We start from the raw sequence: 19,187 nt of genomic DNA on the forward strand, positions 1-19,187 counted from the left end.
AAGCGGCTAGAGGAGGGGCGGTGGGACGGTGCCTCTCTTAACCCCGCCCTCCAGCCGACCCTCTTGCTTTTCGCAGCACGGGGGGGCGGGTCTTCTGTTAACCCCGCCCCGGCCCCGCCTACGCTCTCCCGTACCAGTGGCGCGGGCGGAGAGGCGGGACGGACAGGCACGATCTGAAGCCGCCGGCGTGGACTAGGCCACCCTCTCACCGCAGTCTCTGTTTTCCCTACGTCCGGAGCGAGCGTGGTGGGGGCGGGGTCGGAGGGGGGGGGGGGAGGAGGCTGCGTCAGTGCCGCGCGCGTGCTCGCCGTGGGCGCGCGCCCCGCCAGTCCCCCGGGGGCCCCGCGAGGTTGCAAGGATGACCGAAGGGGCGGAGGCGGCGGCCGCGCGTTGAGCGGAACCTGCAGAAGCCCTCGCTATGGGGCTGCGCGCGCCCTCGCCCCTTGCCTCTCTGCCGCTAAGGTGGCTGCTAGCCTGTGGCCTGCTGGGCCCGGTCCTCGATGCCGGGCGGCCAGGTGGGTGTCGGGGGTGGGGGGACGGTGTTCCGGGAGCTCCGCGTCCCGGGCTGGGCGCTCCCCGAGTGTCCGGCGGTGCGAGATGCGAGGTGGACCCCAGGCTGCCGGCTCCCCTGACAGCGCTGACCCGGAGCCCGGCGGCCGGCTGCACCCTGGCCGTGAGCTCGCCGCTCCCGGGCTGCAGCCAGCGCCCGCGGGTGGAGTGGCTGTCACTGGCCGTGGGCTGGGAGCTGGAACTTTTGCTTCAGTCTCTCAGAATTGAGATTTGACTATCGTGGTCCTAGCGGACTCAACCAGTAGGTTCGCAGAGATTCTGATGGAGGAGAAGGCGGGTTTTCCTTGGGCCTTTTTTTTTTTTTTATGGTTGTTGTTGTAGTAAGAATGCCTTAAAAAGAAAAGAATGAACGAAAAGCTACATTTCCAGAGCCTGTTGTTCAGTCTTTCTAAAGCCGGACAAAGAATCTCTGCTCTGCTTAACCCAGGGGATTATCGGAAAGAAATTACTGCCGGCCAATACGTTTGAATTGTGAAACTTCCCGTAAATATGTAACATATTTATATTGGAGATGATGAAACGGGGGGTGGAAACACACCATTAACACACTCGTTTCTTTCTGGACATGTTGTTTGTTTTATCTTTTGTATTAAATTATTGTTTGCATGACTGAGTTATCTCCACTAGCGCCGGGAGTACGATGGACAATGGAAGGCTTCTTGCCTTCAAAGGTGCTGAGTGAAGATTTGAATGCAGGAGCGCTGACCTTCACGAAACTAATTACATTGTTTCTTCTCTTTGGCTTTCTCCTTTTAAATTAAGTTAGCTTTCTGCTGTGTGGAGATGGTGGCGTTCAGAATACTGAAACATTTTGAATAGGATGCTGCCAGATCGGTTCTGGTGAGGATCCGCTTTCTTCTGTTCTAGATTGGTTAACACTGCCCATAGGAAAGGGTCCGAAGTTTTAGTGTGTTTGTCGACATAAACCAGACTGTATTTCCAGCTCGTGTGTATGCTTGTTATTACACATGTGTGTAAGGATGAATGGAGTATCCTTATGTTCTTCAGTTGTGGCTGCAGTGGGCCGGGTGCTCCCTTAGGCACGAGTATCCACCTTCAAAATCTGTTCATTTGTCAGACTCCACGTAAACACCATCCCAGATGCTTTTGAATGATCAGAGGATGGCCATGTGTACTAAGGTATATGAGAGATGGGGAAGATTTTTTTTTGGTGATTTTTGAACTGAGCTAAATAGGTGAGAAAGAAAATTTCATATTAGAGGGGAGGGATCTATTATAAGCATAGGAAGCGCCTCTCTCTCTCTCTCTCTCTCTCTCTCTCTCTCTCTCTCTCTCTCTCTCTCTCTCTCTCTCCCTCCCTCCCTCCCTCCCTCCCTCCCTCCCTCCCTCCTCAAGAGTGGTTAGGTAGCTTGTGTATAAGTGAAATATGGATATGGAAGGGAAAGTGACACCACGTGTGAGACCTTGTGTGGCAGACTACAGAGTCACCTTTATCCTGTAGATTGGTTTGGGAAATGAAGATTTTTAAGTAGTATGCATTCAGGTTTTCAGTTAGAACATTGACTATACAGTGGAGGAGGGAGAGGCTAGAGAGCTGGAGCCAAGTTTTGAGGTGTTGGCAATGAGCTCAGTGAAGTCAAGGCAAATTTCCTGAAGTGAGTGATCTTCTCAAATCAGCTGAGCCTTTGGAATACAGGATGTCTAAAACATGATCTTCTCAAATCAGCTGAGCCTTTGGAATACAGGATGTCTAAAACATGAACTGAGACACCCACACATAAGTTGGAAGCTAAGCTGGTTTCAGTAGGATTTCTAGCTGTTGTTGGTAACATTGTACCCACGAGGAAATACAGAATAATTTTTGAATAGTGGATTCAAATAATTTACAAAAAACCTGGGGTCAACAAACATAAGGAAGCCATATGTGTATGAAACCTCTTGGTTTCTTTTAAGTCTCCCAAAGACCAGTCTGGCCTTGAACTCAGAGATCTGTCTCCTTCTGCCTCCTGACTGCTGGGATTAAAGGTGTGTGCCACCATACCCTGCATTCCTTTTTTATGTAATGTACTAATGTAGACCAAATACAATATGTAGACTAAAAGTGCTTTCTCTTAGAAACTGGTATCTGAAGATGAGTTTGAAAGCTTGCTCATGGTGAATAACTAGAAAATGAATTGGACATAATAGTGGAGCTATTAAAATCGATGTAGTTGTGTTACATAAGAAAATGTAGTCTTTTGGATTTAAAGATGGTTTTGTCTCCAAACTTCTAAGTAAAATATGAAAAACATTCATAGTTGATGTGTACAAAATTTGTTTCTGGTCTTAGAAAACTAGTTTTATATTTTACCTTATGAAATTTGGTTTTGTATCTGTTCTTTTCTTGTTTGTTTGCTTTTTTAAAGACAAAGTCTCACTATGTAGCTCTGGCTGCCCTGAAACTCACTATGTAGATCAGGCTGCCCTTGAACTCAGTCTCCTGAGTACTGGGCTTAAAGGTGTTACCCAGGACACCTGGTTTATATTTGTTCTTTAGTAAACATTGTGGTTCACTCTAGAAGGACCCAGATAATTTAATAAACTGTAAGTAACATGAAGTATATAACAGTGAGAGACTCAAACATGTGACTCAGTTAACCTTGAGATGCCTCCTTTTCGTATTGATACCTGGTGCTGTGTATGTCCCAGAGCCTGGGAGTGATTCCTGTCATTGAGTCACTGTCTCTTGCTATTACCGCCACAGTTTCTCAAGCTTAGCGAGTCACCTTTGTAGGGTCTGGAGTGGAATCACCTAAGGCTGGATTGTACTACCATGTTTGTATGTGTGAGACCATTTTCGTTTTGTGATGGGAAATGGGATAGGTTTTACAGCCCGATCATTTCTCCTAGTGACCGTATGTGGCATTGTAGTATTTTTAATTTTTGAGAATCTCATTCAGTGTGTTTTGAGTATATTCACCCCCACTTCACCCGCGAGCCCTCCGAGACTCACACAGTTGCCCTGTTCTCTCCCAGCTTCTTAGGTACATCCTTTAAGAGTGAGTAAGGAGGAGGGGAATGGATGAGAACAAACTCTAATGGCATTTATGAGGATGAAACCTGTTGCTTTGGGTGCCAGCCCCCATACTAATATTAGTAAAGAAAGAATAAAAAGGGAGCTAGCCTGGGAAATTCATGTTTAGTCATCACACCCATCCACCTGTTTTCTTTCCCTTTCTTTCCCCTCCCTTCCTCTCTTCCTTTTATTTTTGAGACAGGGTTTCTTTTTATACCCCTGGCTGGCTCCCACCTCATAGAGATCTCCTTGCCTCTGCCCCTGAGAGCTAGTGGTCAGTTTTGAACTATGTTGTTGGGGTTGGGTTTGTTTTCCTTTATCTTAATTTACTGCTAAATCTTAAGATAATTTTTTTAAAAAAATCACTACAAAACATGTTATATTGTAGGACAAGCTCCACTTCCAAATATGTTTTTTTTCCCCTTTGATAAGTTGTTCTTGTAATGAAATTTTTCATAGTTTAACTCACATTAGCATGCCTTTTCCCTTTTAGTAGAATCCCAGGCAGGCAGAGCCTTATTAACCTTTGTGGTACAGTCAGATGCTGTCACGATTACATTCTTGACCTAAAATTCCCAACCCAAGTTTGCAGAGGGGAATTTGGTGTTGCTGATAAAAAGTGTTTGAGAGCCTTGCATATTTTCGAAAAAGGTGTTAATCCTTAAAAAGGCAGGTTCGCTTTAAGGAAGGGAGGGAGGAGAATCTGTAAGGATCACCGGAGGCTGCTGAGGGAGGGCACATTTTATTGAGTACTTACAGTCTTGGTCTCAGCAGTTTAAATTCCTTTCTTACATTCTTAGCAGCTTTACATTTTATAAATGATTGGAGTTTTTCCCAATGGGGTACTTCAAGACCAAAATAGCATTTTGTTTTCTTATTTGGGGACAGGATCTTAGAAGTACAACCCAGGATGACCATTCTCTTTTTAAACATAGGTCAGTAAGGAAGCATGTGTCTTAAGACATGTAACAGTATAGAACACAGTGGCAGGAATGTGCACTTGAAGGAGTTAGTAGCTGAAATGCATTGGCTTGGGATTGGCCCTGGGAGTTGAGAGAGGATACAGGGTTCGGAAGAGCAGTTAGTGTCTAATTACAGTGGTTTCCCTGCAGGAGCACTTGAGACAACAGATTATCTCACTCAACCTGAAGGTGGAGGTTATCTTTTACAGTGAAAGTACATAAAGGTGGCTATTTGTTTGGGTAATAAGCAGGAAGAGAAGAAGAAAGACTCTGGCGGCTTGGCATACCCGTTTGTTTGTCTTGCAATTAGGTAGAATTCTTGGGAAGATACTTTTTTCTACCACAGTTTCTTGACTTCCTCAGAAATGCATAAAAAGACCTGAGAAGTCAGAGGAGGCAAAACTCTCATCGGGCCTTTTAGTTTTTGTTGAAATTTTGAGTTTTCTTCAGTTCATTTCCCCCAGTGTCCTTATTTTTAACAGTGTGCTTATTCTGTCAGAGTCTAATATCAAAGTTTATATACCCCACATTGTCTTAAGAGTGTTAATTTTATTGTGAACTGTATCTTTTCCCGTGGTGTTTAGCATTTTAATTTTTTTTTTTTTGAGACAGGGTTTCTCTGTATTGTTTTGGAGGCTGTCCTGGAACTCACTCTGTAGACCAGGCTGGCCTCGAACTCACAGAGATCCGCCTGCCTCTGCCTCCTGAGTGCTGGGATTAAAGGCGTGCGCCACCAACGCCCGGCTTAGCATTTTAATTTTTTAAAAAACTTTTGAGACAGGCTCTGAGTATGTAACCCTGGCTGTCCTGGAACTTTTGTAGACCAGGCTGGCCTCTAACTCATAGAGATTTACCTGCCCCTGCCTCCTGAGTGCTGGGATTAAAGGTTTAAGCCAGCACATCTGGCATCTGGAGAGTGGAGGCCTTGTGCTACTAGACACACCTTCACTGCACATCGGCCCACAACACAACCAAGGATTTTTCCAGCCCACAATGCCAGGGTTATGAAGGTTAAATCGCTTCCTTTACAGTAAAATGAGAGAAATGGCATTTTGGTTCCCACGGGAAGAAGCATAGATCAGAGGAATTAGGGAAAATCCATGCAGGGACATAAGAAAAAAGAAAGCAGAGATAAGAAAGGAATTTTGAAAAAAAAAAAAGGAACGAGGATTCCCTTGTAGTTAGTGTGCATTCTTTTGAAATAACACACATTCCAAACCTTTGTACATGACTTTTGGTTCATGAGTTTAGTGCAGGAGGTGGATCCTTGGGTCTTTGAAAGAAGTCAGTGTCAGAGTAAGAACTCCTAAATACAGAAGTGCTATAATCTTGAAACCTTAAAAAAAACCACAAATGATTGTGACATTTGTTTTACAAAACAAAAAAATTATTTTAAAATGGGAACCAGAGAAAGAACATTCTACCATATGTAAGCATATGTATGGTAGAATGTATATATTTTTCAATATTTTCAATAATATATTTAAATTATTTTAAAGTGGGAGCCATATAAAGAACATTCTACCATATGTATGCATACATATGACAGAATATATACATTTTTCAATAATATATTTTCTGATATGGTTCCCAATTGACAAAAATATATAATATATGTATATATTATGTAATTTATATTTGTTGTTGTTGTTTTGAGACAGGGTCTCACTGTGTAGCTCTGGCTGTTCAGGAACTCTATGTAGACAAGGCTGGCCTCAAGCTCACTGAGCCCTGCTTGCCTCTGCCTCCCAAGTGCTGGAATTAAAGACTGTGCCACTACTCCTGGCCTACTTTCTATTCTTGTATCTAGCTTTTATTGTTCCCTGTAGCCATCCAGGTACAATTCCTTAGAAAACAGAACACCTGACCTTTCCTGGCCTAAAGAAGGCAGATGACCTTTGAAAGTCACAGAACCTGTTTTGGATATCTGCCTGCCCATTAGAACTTCAAATTCAGTCTTTTTGGAGTGTTTCATATTTTTCTGTCTGTGAAGTTCACTTCTGAATTGTAGTGCAAATGTTTTCATTTAGTTGCCTGTGCTTCAGCCTCTCCTGTATGGGTGAACTGTGCCTGTCAGCATATATGTTCTTGGCTGTAGGGAATTGCTTAAACTTTGTCTTTGAAATAATGAGTCATGGCAGGAAGCTGGAGGAAAATATGCCATTTTCCCCATTCTTTTTTAGTTAGACCTCTAACTCAGGCTGGCTTCAAACTTGTTTTGTGGCTGAAGCTGGCTTTGGATTTGTGCCTTTTCTGTGCCCACCCCCCCTGAGTGCTGGGATTATAAGCTTGTCTCTTCCACCTTGCTTCAGGCTAGTTTACTTTAAAAAGTTCCTTGAAAATTTCTTACAATGTATTCTGATCATATTTCCTCCCAGTCCTCCTCATCTCCACCCACACCTTCTTATCCCTCCCAACATTTTGTCATCTTTTTCTGGAACGTAGTTTACGTTTGATCACACAGAATTTATTATCCAGCTGCAGTGTTGTGTTTATCTTGCCACACTTCCAGGGTGACTGTTGTAGCAGTGGGGCAGGTTACCGCTGCAGGAGGATACTATTTAGTCATATGTTTTAGGAGTTGGAGAAGACTGGAGGTCATTAAGAGGTGAAGGAATAATCTCAAACCTCAGTTTATTTAGGATTATGGGTATTTCTGCCTAGTGGGTAGTGTATCAAAAGGTATTAGTTTTTATTTTTCCCAGTTGACAAAATATCTGGGTCCATCATGGTATAAGTTAAAATGCCTAAGAGAGCAATGGAGAGCAGTTGGGACACTCTTAATATAATGTGTTTTGGACCTGTTTTCCTGTTGACGTCTTTGAAATCACTAGCTATTTTTTTTTTGTATGCAGTGTCAATTTGGAAAAAGTTAGATGCAATACTTCATCCAAATCTGTGTGAGAAGGCTGAGGGAAGACAGCTAATGTGAATGAGACGCAATCGGCATTGAAGCAGGCAGGTGTCAGGCCCACGTGAAAGGGCCAGTCCACACTTGAGGTGTGAGGTAGTGAGGGACGCTCACTGGTGGAGCCTTTCCTTGGTGTGCAACTCCCAGGGTTGTTCCATAGCATCTGGAAAAGACCTCAGAAGTGATGACAGGCAAAGATGCCAGGTAATCACTGTCAGCACCTGAGCAGGTCCTGAGTTTAGCAAAGGAGACTCCTACTACTTCTTTAACTTCAAAGAACAGTGGAGGCAACATCCATGTCGTTGTAAAAATGTCTCAGACATTGCGGACACACACTGTAGGAAATATACTTCTGCTGCTTCCTGACCCTCCTCAACATGGAAAATACATTAAAGATGGGTTCATTGATTTATGCTATTTCCATATTTGTGGTGTTTTAGAGTCACAGCTTACAGTATGTAAGTATAGTAGTATTACATCTTAAAATTACATTTATTTGTGTGTGATCAGGGAGGGCAGAGTATAACTTTTACAAGTAGGTTCTTGTCTTCCACCATGTGGATCCCAGGAATCAACTCAGGTTGTCAGGCTGGGCAGCAAGTCTTTTACCAGCTGAACCATCTTGCCAGCCCAAGTATCGTATTTTGTAATTATAATTGTATGCAGCAGGTGATGGGGGAAGTCCTGTGCATTTGTTAATAAAGCACTGTTGAGCCAATAGGAATCTAGATAGGTGGGACTAGGAGTCCAGGAGGATTCTGGGAAGGAGAAACACAGAGAGTTCGAGATGTAACCGCCATGGGGTAGGAAGCCCGGAACTATTCTCCGGTAAGAGAAATACTTAGATTAACAATTATGGGGTAATTACTTAAGTCAGAGCTAGCCAGTAAGAAACAAGCAAGGCCAACAGCTTCATAATTAATACAGCATCTTGTGTGTTATTTGGGGACTACAACTCGGCAGAGCCCAGGCAACTGGCAGGGGATAAACCAAAGCGGCTAGCAAGGAAAAATCTTCTCTTAACAAGCAGGAGTTTTAGTCTTTTTTTCCCCATGCATGCTTGTAGGTAACTACTTAATTATATTATTTTAGAAGTTTTTAAACATACAGAAGAAAAGGAGTGAGCTCCTGGTAATACATGCATTATCCAGATCCAGGTTTAATCTTGTTTTCTGTGTATTTCCTTCAAGTTCACGGTAGTTATTTTAATATGTCTAGACACATTTTATCACAAAATATTCAGCATGAATCACTAAATCACAAATTCTTAAGTACAGTAATAATATGATAAGAACTCCTCAAGATCATCAAACATTTGCTGTGTTTAAATTTCCCAGGCTTCCTCAGAGTTTACTCAGCTGATTCATTTTAACAGGGATCCAAACAGGCCCATAGATTGCATTTGGTTGTGAGGTTTTTTTAAATTTGTGGTGTTCCCCACGTCCCTTCTTGTGACTTAGTGAGATGCAGCTGTGCTCCTTCCTTGGCATTCCAGTCTGAAGCTCCCTACTGGTGGCCAGTGACCATCCCTCATCAGACTTCACTGAAAGAACTTTCCTCATGGCTGTTGGGTGTGGTGATGAGCTCCTGTAATCTCAACACAGAACAGAGGGCAGGAGAGTCATGAGTTCAAGGCTATATTGAGTAGTTAGTGAGATCATGTCTCAAAAGTAACAAACAACAATAAAAACAAGGAAAAAGAGTTGTCACGCGCTCAGTGATGATACTGCAAGGGAAGATACTTTGTGTTGTGCTCAGTGAGAGGAGGGGCTACCTCCAACATGATTTATTGTTCAGTTTGGGGTGGTATTTTTTGTTTTTCTTTTGCAATAGGGTCTTTTATGTCTTACTATGTATTCCTGGCGGACCTTGAACTCAGATCTGACTGTCTCTGCTTCCCAAGTGATGGGAGCAGTGGTTCTCAACCTTCCTAATGCTGTGTGCAACTCTTTAGTAACAGTTTCTCATGCTGTGGTGACCCCCACCATAAAATTATCTTCATTGCTGCTTCACAGCTACTTTTGCTGCTGTTATGAATCGTAAATAAATGATATGCCGGGTGGTCTTAGCCAACCCATCAAACAGTCATTCGATTCTCAAAGTGGTCATGATCTGCAGGCTGAGCACCACTGGATTGAAGAGTGCATTACCATATCTGGCCCTATCTTTCAGTTCTGGTTGTACTCAGTGTGGTGGTTGGAAAGAAAATGCCCCCCAAAGGGAGTGGCACTATTAGGAGGTGTGGCTTTATTGTCGTGGGTGTCGCTTTGTTGGAGGAAGTATGTTATTGTAAAGGCAGGCTTTGAGGTTTCATATATGCTCAAGTCATGCCCATGTCCCGTGTCTCAGACCACTTTCTGTTGCCTGTGAGTCAAGATGTAAGAACTCTGAGTTCCTTTTCCAGTATCATGTCTGTCTTCATGCTGCCTTGCTTCCTGCATGACAATAATAGACTAAACCTCTGAACTGTAAATGAGCCACCACAATGAAATGTTTGCCTTATAAGAGTTGCTATGAGGCCGGGCGTTGGTGGCGCATGCCTTTAATCCCAGCACTCGGGAGGCAGAGGCAGGCGGATCTCTGTGAGTTCGAGGCCAGCCTGGTCTGCAGAGTGAGTTCCAGGACAGCCTCCAAAGCCACAGAGAAACCTTGTCTGGAAAAACCAAAAAAAAAAAAAAAAAAAGAGTTGCTATGGTCATAGTGTCTCTTCACAGCAGTAGAAACCCAAACTAAGACACTTGGTTTTACAGATAACTTTAGAATCTAAGCATGTATGACTGGAGTTCTTAACTGTTAATAGTTTTCATGTAAATTTTTCTTCTGATGGACTCATAGTGTAGTCACTTCCTGTGAGACAGTCGGTCCATTGTTAGTGCATATTAGAGTTGACCCTTTACACATTAAAGATATCTTGCCCTTACCATTTTTATCTGGTGTTTAGAGACTCTCTTAGGGTGTCATTCAAGATGCATAGGAAAGAGGAAGAGACGAGTAGATTCGCTGAGCCCTAGCCTGGCACTCTGCCATATTAAATCTCTTGTTATTTTCTTCATGTTGGGGAAAAGGACTAGGGTATACAGATGCAAGATGTTAGAAAATGATTGTTTTAACACACACACACACACACACACACACATACTGTTTGGATACAGACTGGTATCTTTTTCTCAGGAAATATTTTTACTTTCATCCTTATCTAGGATTATATATTAAAAAAAAATCACAAGAGGGTCTGAAGAGACAGCTCACCAGTTAAGAGCACTGGCTGCTCTTCCAAAGGACCCGGTTTTGATTGTCAGCACCCACATGGTGGTTCACAACTCTCCTTAGCCCCACTTTCAGTGGGACTCTCTGTGGGCACCACGCACACACATGGTGCACAGACATGCATGCAGTCAAAACACCTGTAAAACGGAATACTAATAAAAAATTAAAGTCACATAACTCTCAGGTGATTTTTTTTTCAATGACTTGAACACTTAATTTTTTTTTTTCAAGATGGGGTCTTGTTGTGTATCTGTAGCTGTCCTAAAGTCACTATGTAGACCAGGCTGATCTCGAACTCACAGAGATCCTGCTGCTTCTGCCTCCCAAGTGCTGGAATTAAAAATGTGTGGCATTACACCCCACTGAACACTCAGTTTTTAGCGTCAGTATTTTGGTACCGCGTAGGTTTTTCAGGTTCACTTTGCTATATTTGTTGTTCTTTTTGCTGCAGCCTTTCAGCAGACAAAGCATCTTTCTTCTTATGAAGTTATAACGCCTTGGAGATTAACTAGAGAAAGAAGGGAAGCCCTGAGGCCCAGCTCAAAGCAGGTGAGTTATTTCCAGAACTATAATATAGTTCTTTCTTTTCTTAATGAAAGGTGATATTTGCAGCATTGACTGTTTCAGGGAGTAAGTAGTTATGAGTTTTAATATCAAGTACTTTATGTGCTAATTTAAAAAAATAGCAAAACTGTTTATCAGGAAATCAAGTGTTATTTTCTCATTAGAGGGAGTTTTTTTGTTATTAATGGGATAACCATGTACATCTGGATTCTCTGCACCTCCCAGTGGTACTGTTCTTGGGACCAAGCCCTGGTACATGACCTTAAGATCAATAGTTTGTCCTATAGTTAGCATAGGGAAGTTGTTTGAGATAGAGAAAAAGGTCCCCTGACCTTGAAGATGAGAAAGTCATAGTCATTCATCTAAATAATTAACTCTACGATGACTTCAGTTGTAAGACACCATTTATCAGTACTGCAGAAACTGAAGTGCTGCTGTCGAGATTACTGTGTGTGATGTGTTCCCACTCCAGAGTTCCATTGGCAGGAGGAGAAAGTGTGAGTTGTGTTAGAGTTGATGAGATAAGCTGCAAAGGTCATACGAGACGGGGAACTTCCTGTGCACTGTTGTATAACTAGATAATCTCCTGAAACTTACACGAAGGAAGAACTCACGTGAGGATGCTCTGAGAAGTAGTCCCTGAAGTTACAGCTGACTCATGAACACATTTAGGAAGAACAGACAACTAGGGCTGGAGACACGGCTCATAGCTTAAGGTCACTTGTTGCCCTTGCTGAGGACCTGGGGTCTGTTCCCAGCACCCACACATTGGCTCACAACCAGCCATAATTCCAGTTCCAGGAGATATGATACTCTCTTCTGAACTCAAGGACACCAGGCACACACATGGTATACATACATAGACACAGGCAAAACACGCACATAGGAGGCAAGGAAGTCCTTGTGGTCACAGATAAGCAGTAGGGAAACCAGGCGTGTTAAACATCTCAAAGGCGGAGATACTTGTCTTCTGCCCAGGAGGCTGGGAGTAGAGGTGGTTTATAACCTGCATGACTAAGACCACACCAGACCCTCCCCTAGTCCCTTAAGATGTCACATGTGGTCAATCTGTAGAACTCATCTCTATGGGTGATGTCACATGTACTTTAAAAAGTTTCTATGTAGTCATGTCTTAAGCTTTCTTGTGCACATAGGACTGAGTTAATTATCACCAGGAAACTTTTTCCAAATTGTGCTGTCCTTAAATATGCCTAAAATAAACTACCTGGTGCCAAACTCTCAAAGTTTGAGCTAACTCCGACTACTCAATCATGTTAAAACCTGATTTCCTTTTTGCCTCTTGCAGATTGACACTCTGTTGGCTGTGGTGTTCATAGAGACATAGAGACCCCCCCCATAAAATAAATAAATCTAAAAAATTTAAAAAAGAGGAGATACATGTGTAGGCAATTTTCTGTGATCAGGTACTAAAGTGAGACAGATGAATAAATATATTTTACTTAAGAATACTTTCTATAAACAGTTGCAGTCATTGCCAAGTTATTTTAATTTAGAATGACCTTTCCTGCCTCTTGTGATATGTTAAAAAGTAATTTACAGAATGGTGTTTTATTATTGCTTTTTTCTTTTTCTGTGCATTTAGGTGTCTTATGTCATAGAGGCTCAAGGAAAACAGCATATTATTCATTTGGAAAGAAACATGTAAGACATTTCATTTACATTGCTTCTTTGATTATGTTTTCCATTCAACATTATATTGGTTTCTTTTCTGGGTAGTGCTTAGTGGAGTCTGAACCCTGAAATCATCAGATTTAGTTATTGTTGACCATGATGCACAGGGGTAGGCCTGCACTTGAAGTCCACAAGAATTCATGATATGGCTAGACAGGTGGTAACTTCCCAGAGGAATATGCAGAGGGAAGCCAGGCGTATATAGCTTAATTCTTTTCAAATTCACCTTTAGGGAATGTGTGTGTGTGTGTGTGTGTGTGTGTGTGTGTGTGTGTGTGTGGTGTGTGTGTGTGTGAGAGAGAGAGTGAGTGTGTGTGTGTGTAGGATGTGTGGGTGTGTGGTTTGGGGTGTGTGTGTATGTGTGAGTGGTTTGGGGTATGTATGGGCTGCATGGGTGGGGTGTGTGTGTGTGTGTGTGTGTGTGTGTGTGTGTGTGTGTGTGTGTGGTGTGTATAGCCTCCAGTGCCCATTGAGGTCAGCTTATGAAAAGACTCAACTCCATAGTGTTAGTATTTAGGCATCTATACTGGCCTGTCCTTGGGGTTCTGACAGGACACGCCCTCAGCTGTAGCCACTAAGAGCACCACCTGTGCACATTCACTATGTTCCTTTTATATTTTTGGTTGTGAGCCTAGCCTTTAACGGCTGAGCCATCTCTCCAGCCCTGTGTTCCCTTTTAAAGGATCCTGCTCACCTCCCATCCTCTCTTTCTCTCCCCCCCCTTTCCCCTCTTTTTCCTCTCTCTCTTCCTCTCTCCTCTCTCCTGCTGTTACTGTCTTCAGAGGCCCATCTCCCCCCTCCCCTTTCCCATTTTTATGATCCCTTCCCCTAATAAAAAAAACCCCTCTGCTTGAATGCTGTTGCATTGGCATTTTTCTCTGTCACGCACACTGCTTTTTTTAAATTGCAACACATGGACTCCTATAGATACCGCTCACAGAGAAGACATCTTCACAAAAACACAACGAATGGGACAAAGAATACTTGGAGTCTTGGAGCTTCAAGTACTCCAGGGTCTTTTCTTAGTCACAGGGACTGCTTTGCCTCCAGATTTGTGGCCATGGGGTTTCCTGTATTCAAAGAGGCAAGGACACAGTTTCACCAAGGGTTTTCTGTGCCGCAGTGGTCATGTAGCTGAAGTGTGTCAGGGTAAGCAGTGACATTTGGTGAAGAATATCAATTTGTTATCTCTGGACAGAAGGGTCGGTTGGTCTTGGGCGTCTTTTTTTTTTTTTTTTTTTTTTTTTTGGTTTTTACGAGACAGGGTTTCTCTGTATTGTTTTGGAGGCTGTTGGTCCAGCCCAGCCTCGAACTCACAGAGATCCGCCTGCCTCTGCCTCCCGAGTGCTGGGATTAAAGGTGTGCACCACCACCGCCCGGCCTGGTCTTGGGCATCTTTAACCTCACAGTTCATCCTGCATTTCTGCTTTCCCTGGAGATCACCTCAAACTGCTGCGATCAGTGTGAGAGACGTTTGCTTTGCCTTGGTTTACACAACTGTTCCTCAGCCTGAGGGGAAGCAGTTCCTTTAACAATGGACGGCAGGCATTTATCTTCATACATAGGTTAAGGCAGTGAATGTTTCTTGTTTACATAGTACTTTGTAGAAACGGATATAAATACTTACTTTTCTTGTACAAATATAACAGTGTCAAGCAGCCTCATTTGTCCTTTTCTTGTGAGTTATAGCAGAAACATTTAAGAATACTGTTTGTTACAGTTAACATCTTATGTCAAGAGAGCAAATCATATCTTTACATTACTCAACTAATGTTTGAAGCTCAAGTCTGTTTATTAGCTTTTACTTTTATAGTAGCACTTTCTTTTAAAAGATGGATCAGGTAAAAAGTTTTTAAAAGTGAATTTCTGCCTCCTTCTTCTGGGAATAACTTCTTATGAGCTGTGCCTAGGCTGTTGATACTCACACATCTGTTTTATTTCTCTTCCAGAGACCTTTTACCTCACGACTTTGTAGTCTATACCTATGACGAGGAAGGCGCTCTGCTCTCTGACCGTCCCAGCGTACAGGTAGGTACTTTCTTTTCCTCTTGATACTTTACAGTTTAAAGTGTGCATCAGGTTTCCAGGGCTGCCCTGTTGCCAGCCCCACGGGTCATCTCCCGCATCCTTCTATGATGGCCCTGAAGGAGACTGATCCCATACCGTACAGCTCTCCTGCACTGATTGGTGAAGACTTGGGTTTAAAGCCAGAAGGTGGTGGTGCACACCTTTAAACCCAGCACTCGGGAGGCAGAGGCAGGTGGATCTCTGTAAGTTCAAGGCCAGCCTGGACTGTATTAAAACAAACAAACGAACAAAAAAAGAAAAGAGAGATTCGTGTTTAAAAGATGGGAAAATAACTGTCTCTCTAATGACAGTCTTTATTGGTTATGAAGGGTTAGAGTGATACTTTGGAGATGGGAGCTTTTACTGTTTTGGTAAAATATTAGTATTTAAAAGCACACTTTCCTTTTGTTATTCACGTCCAGCAAAAACACATTGATTTGTTATTACGTATTCTGATGTTCTGATTTTTTTTGCTGACATTTCATTCCTGAAGAGGTGTGGTCTTCTCTGTGTCAGGCAACAGAACACTCTTGGGGACAGAGCTGGCCTGGAATTCTCCAAGTACTTGGCAGGTGCTGAGCCTGGCTGGGTGGTAGCTTTTTCTTCTCAGAGCATGAACATTTCTAGTTTTGCTTAGGAGGAGTGTTTTATAGTCCCCTGGGCACTTAGGCATTGCACACTTTTTCTTTTGCAGTAGTTTTTATGAGAAGTCTTTATTCCCACTGTTCCTGTTTCTCTTGAACTTTGTACTGCTTTGTCAGATGAATCATGTACATCAGTAATAGCTTTTGTTGCGTTCTTCAAAAGAACCGGAAGCAAATTCTTTAGTTTGCACTATACAAAAACATAAGGAAATGCTGACTTTGCCCTATTTCTTGTCCACTATCTGATTCCTTTATCTTACTGACTTTGCATTGTTTAATAGGAAGATAGTAGAAGAGATTAAATGGACATTTTAGTATATTCCAGATAAAAGATAATCCATCTATCTCTTCATCCATCCAGAGATTGCTATGTTATGAAGCCAAAGATCACAGTTGATGCCCCTGAGCCCTTACTGTTCTTTGTGGAGCCTCCTTCCCATACAGGTGCTGTTTAAGCTTGAATTCTGGCTCCTTATTTATTGTTTGGTGAGATTGTACCAACTTGTTAGTGCTTTGGTATCTTCACTTTAATATGGGCAAGGTAGCTGTAACTTCACAGAGTTACTGGGGGACTTTAATGAGTTAATACTTGAGGGTTGTTTGCAAGAGATAGTTCAGCAATTTATAAATAAATGTAACTATTATTTATTATTGAAAGGCTATCTACTTAAAATTTCAAAAATAGATTTCAGTTGTATAGAAACTTCAATAATTTAAGCTTTATAGAATGGTAGTTTTTTGCTAGGTGTTTGAAAAATATCAGGTATCAACATGGTGTATTTCAATTATTTCTTGGTTGTTTAAATTGTTCAGGTAAATGAAAGTGTGCCAATAGATTTGAAGTACAAAGTAAAACTTAGACACTCATTTCTTTGTATGTGGCTAGATTGTCCCTTACAATGACATGGTATTGTCTACAACACACACTTAATTTACATGTAAATTGTAAACTTTAAATGTTTTCCTTTGGGATTCTACTTCTTAAGATTGAAGCAATTAATAAAGCTGTTTTTTGCCTCTCACAAAGTCATTTTTAATAAAAAGAAAACTGGGCAATTATATTGTTTGAGGACTTTGGGATTATTTTGGGACTTGGTAGAATTTCTCACAGCCCCGCCCTCACAGCTCCGCCCATCTCACAGCTCCGCCCTTCTCACAGCCCCACCCCTCTCACAGCTCCACTCTCTCACAGTTCTGCCCCCTTGGGCACTGATGACTTTCCTTCTCTCTGAGAACGGATTGCCAAGGCTCCCTGGGTCCTGGGCTAGTGGGCTGTTCTATGGTGGTTCTGCTCTGCTCTGCTCTTAGGAGCCAGAGTTTCCTTGAGTCTGTGTGCTTCAGCGTGGTGCACGCCAGGCATGTCTTCAGTGTGGTGCACGCCAGGCATGTCTTCAGCGTGGTGCACGCCAGGCATGTCTTCAGTGTGGTGCACACCAGGCATTACTTCACTATGTACATTTCTGCACTGCGGCCTTGTAGTGTTATCAGTTTTGTAAATTTGCAAACAGAATTTGTTGTGTTTTGAGAACTATGTTGGTGAAGGGAAATTTTCTCTCCATTCTTTGAAAGTTTGCTGGAATGAACTGATGGGGATTAAATAAGAGAAAACAAATACAGATTTAATAAAAGGGAAGGGATACAGTGTGTAAGAAATCAGTGTGGTCATAGCTAGCCTAGCATGCTCTAGAAACTCACATACCCTGTTTCCTCTAGGAGTGGGGAGTTGGGGAACTTCGAGGGAGCAGTAAGTAAAGGTTAGGAGAATTGTACAGGCTTGGAGAACACGAAGTGACCTGGGACAAAGTCCTTTTGGCCTTGGAGCAGATGGCCGTTTGTTAGTGTTCATGTGGGGCTGGATGGAGAGCAAGGGCACGTGACAAGTCTAAGTGTGTGGACGACTGCAGGCTTTCACCCCATTAGTGACATTCTAGCACCATTGAAGGGCTTGGGTCTTTCTTGGCAGGTCTGCTCATGTAGATAAGGTCCCCGCAGCAGAACTAAACAGTGTTGTGGAAATGCTTCATAAAGCAAATTATTAAACAGATGTCATCAGGCTGATGGACTCAGGGTCACCTTGTTTCCCAGTGTGTCTTATTAGTGACCCATCCTGCCCAGGTCCTGCGCTTTAATGGTTAACAAGGTCAGTGATTGGCTAAGGAGTCAGCTTCTGAGGTTCTCCTTGGGAAAGAAATTACTGGAGAAAGTTACTATTTTTACCTTCAGAACTTGGAGTTGTATAAGTCCTCAACCTTTAAGTTTTTGTTCAGCAGTTCCGGTAGTCAGCGTTTGCCTCAAATCAGTCGTTCCCGATAGTTGTCCCATGGCGATGCTCTTACTGTATGGGGGTGGGTTCAGGGTCCTTCCTTACACAGGAGGGCTGCTGAAGCTCTGCCATGTAAGTAAGTGCGTTTGTAGAGCTTCTGTGAAAGGGTTCTTCAACCCCCAGAGGGGTCAGTGCTAGTGCTGGCCTGTCCTTGGGGTTCTGACAAGACATGCCTTCAGCTGCAGCCACTAAGAGCACCACCTATGCATACTCACTAAGTTCCTTTTAAAAGGACCCTGCCCTGGGGGGCTGGAGAGAAGGCTCACAGGTTAAGGGCACTGGTTGCCCTTCCAGAGGTCCTGAGTTCAATTCCCAGCAACCACATTATGTTTCACAGCCATTTATAATGAGATCTGGTGCCCTCTTCTGGCATGAAGGCAGAATGCTGTATACATAATAAATAAACAAATCTTAAAAAAAAAAGAAATACTGTCATGATATGAAATAATTTTAACAGAATAATACAAAAGGGCCCTGCCCACCTCCCACCTCCATCTTCATCTCTCTCTCTCCCTCTCTTCCCCTCTCCCTTCCCCCCCCTCCGTCTCTCCCTCTTTCCCCCTCTCTCCCTTTCCTCCTCTGCCTGTCTCTCTGTCCCATGTCATGCCCTGTGAAGCCCCCCACATATATTACTGTTATTTGTTTTTTTCAAGACAGGGTTTCTTTGTGTAACCGTCCTGGAACTCGCTCTGTAGACCAGACTGGCCTCGAACTCACTGAGATCAGCCTGTTTCTGCCTCCCAGGTGCTGGGATCAAAGGTGTGCGTCACCATTGCCCGGCTTAAATTGTTTATTAAAGTAGTAAAGGTTTTTAGTCTTTCTTTTCATTGTACCTAGATGATCTTCGTCTTACTACTTTTGCGACAGAGTTTAACTATGTAGCCCAGGCTAGCTGGAACTCTAGCTCCTCCCTCCTGCCTAGGAATGTGGTTAGCTTTGCAATGTCTTGAGACTTGAACCATACAGTGTTATTTGGAGCACATGTGTTTTTCATTTAGAATCATTGTCATTACCGGGGCTACGTGGAGGGAGTGCACAATTCAGCCGTTGCTGTGAGTGTCTGCTCTGGACTCAGGTGAGGAGTCTCTGCCTTCTCTCCCCGCTTTCTGCCCTTGCCTCTCCTCCCTGGTCCAGATAGCGTCCTTTCGGTGTTTAATGAAGTTGGATTTTA

The 19,187-nt window shown here is 43.0% G+C and overlaps 1 protein-coding gene across 1 annotated transcript in view; it reads left to right on the forward strand.

Moving 5' to 3' along the window:
- Positions 1-313: 313 nt before the first annotated feature.
- Positions 314-19,187, forward strand: part of Adam9 (ADAM metallopeptidase domain 9) — a 61,523-nt gene continuing 42,649 nt past the window's right edge. Inside the window, exons 1-5 of the mRNA XM_005066562.4 lie at positions 314-515; positions 11,178-11,275; positions 12,894-12,952; positions 14,932-15,010; positions 19,015-19,091. Of these exons, the coding sequence (XP_005066619.1) occupies positions 419-515; positions 11,178-11,275; positions 12,894-12,952; positions 14,932-15,010; positions 19,015-19,091 (410 nt within the window). The 5' untranslated portion in view covers positions 314-418. The remainder of the gene's footprint in view (positions 516-11,177; positions 11,276-12,893; positions 12,953-14,931; positions 15,011-19,014; positions 19,092-19,187) is intronic.

The sequence above is a fragment of the Mesocricetus auratus genome, unplaced genomic scaffold, assembly GCF_017639785.1.
Source record: "Mesocricetus auratus isolate SY011 unplaced genomic scaffold, BCM_Maur_2.0 Super-Scaffold_100026, whole genome shotgun sequence".
Classification (NCBI taxonomy): Eukaryota; Metazoa; Chordata; class Mammalia; order Rodentia; family Cricetidae; genus Mesocricetus; species Mesocricetus auratus.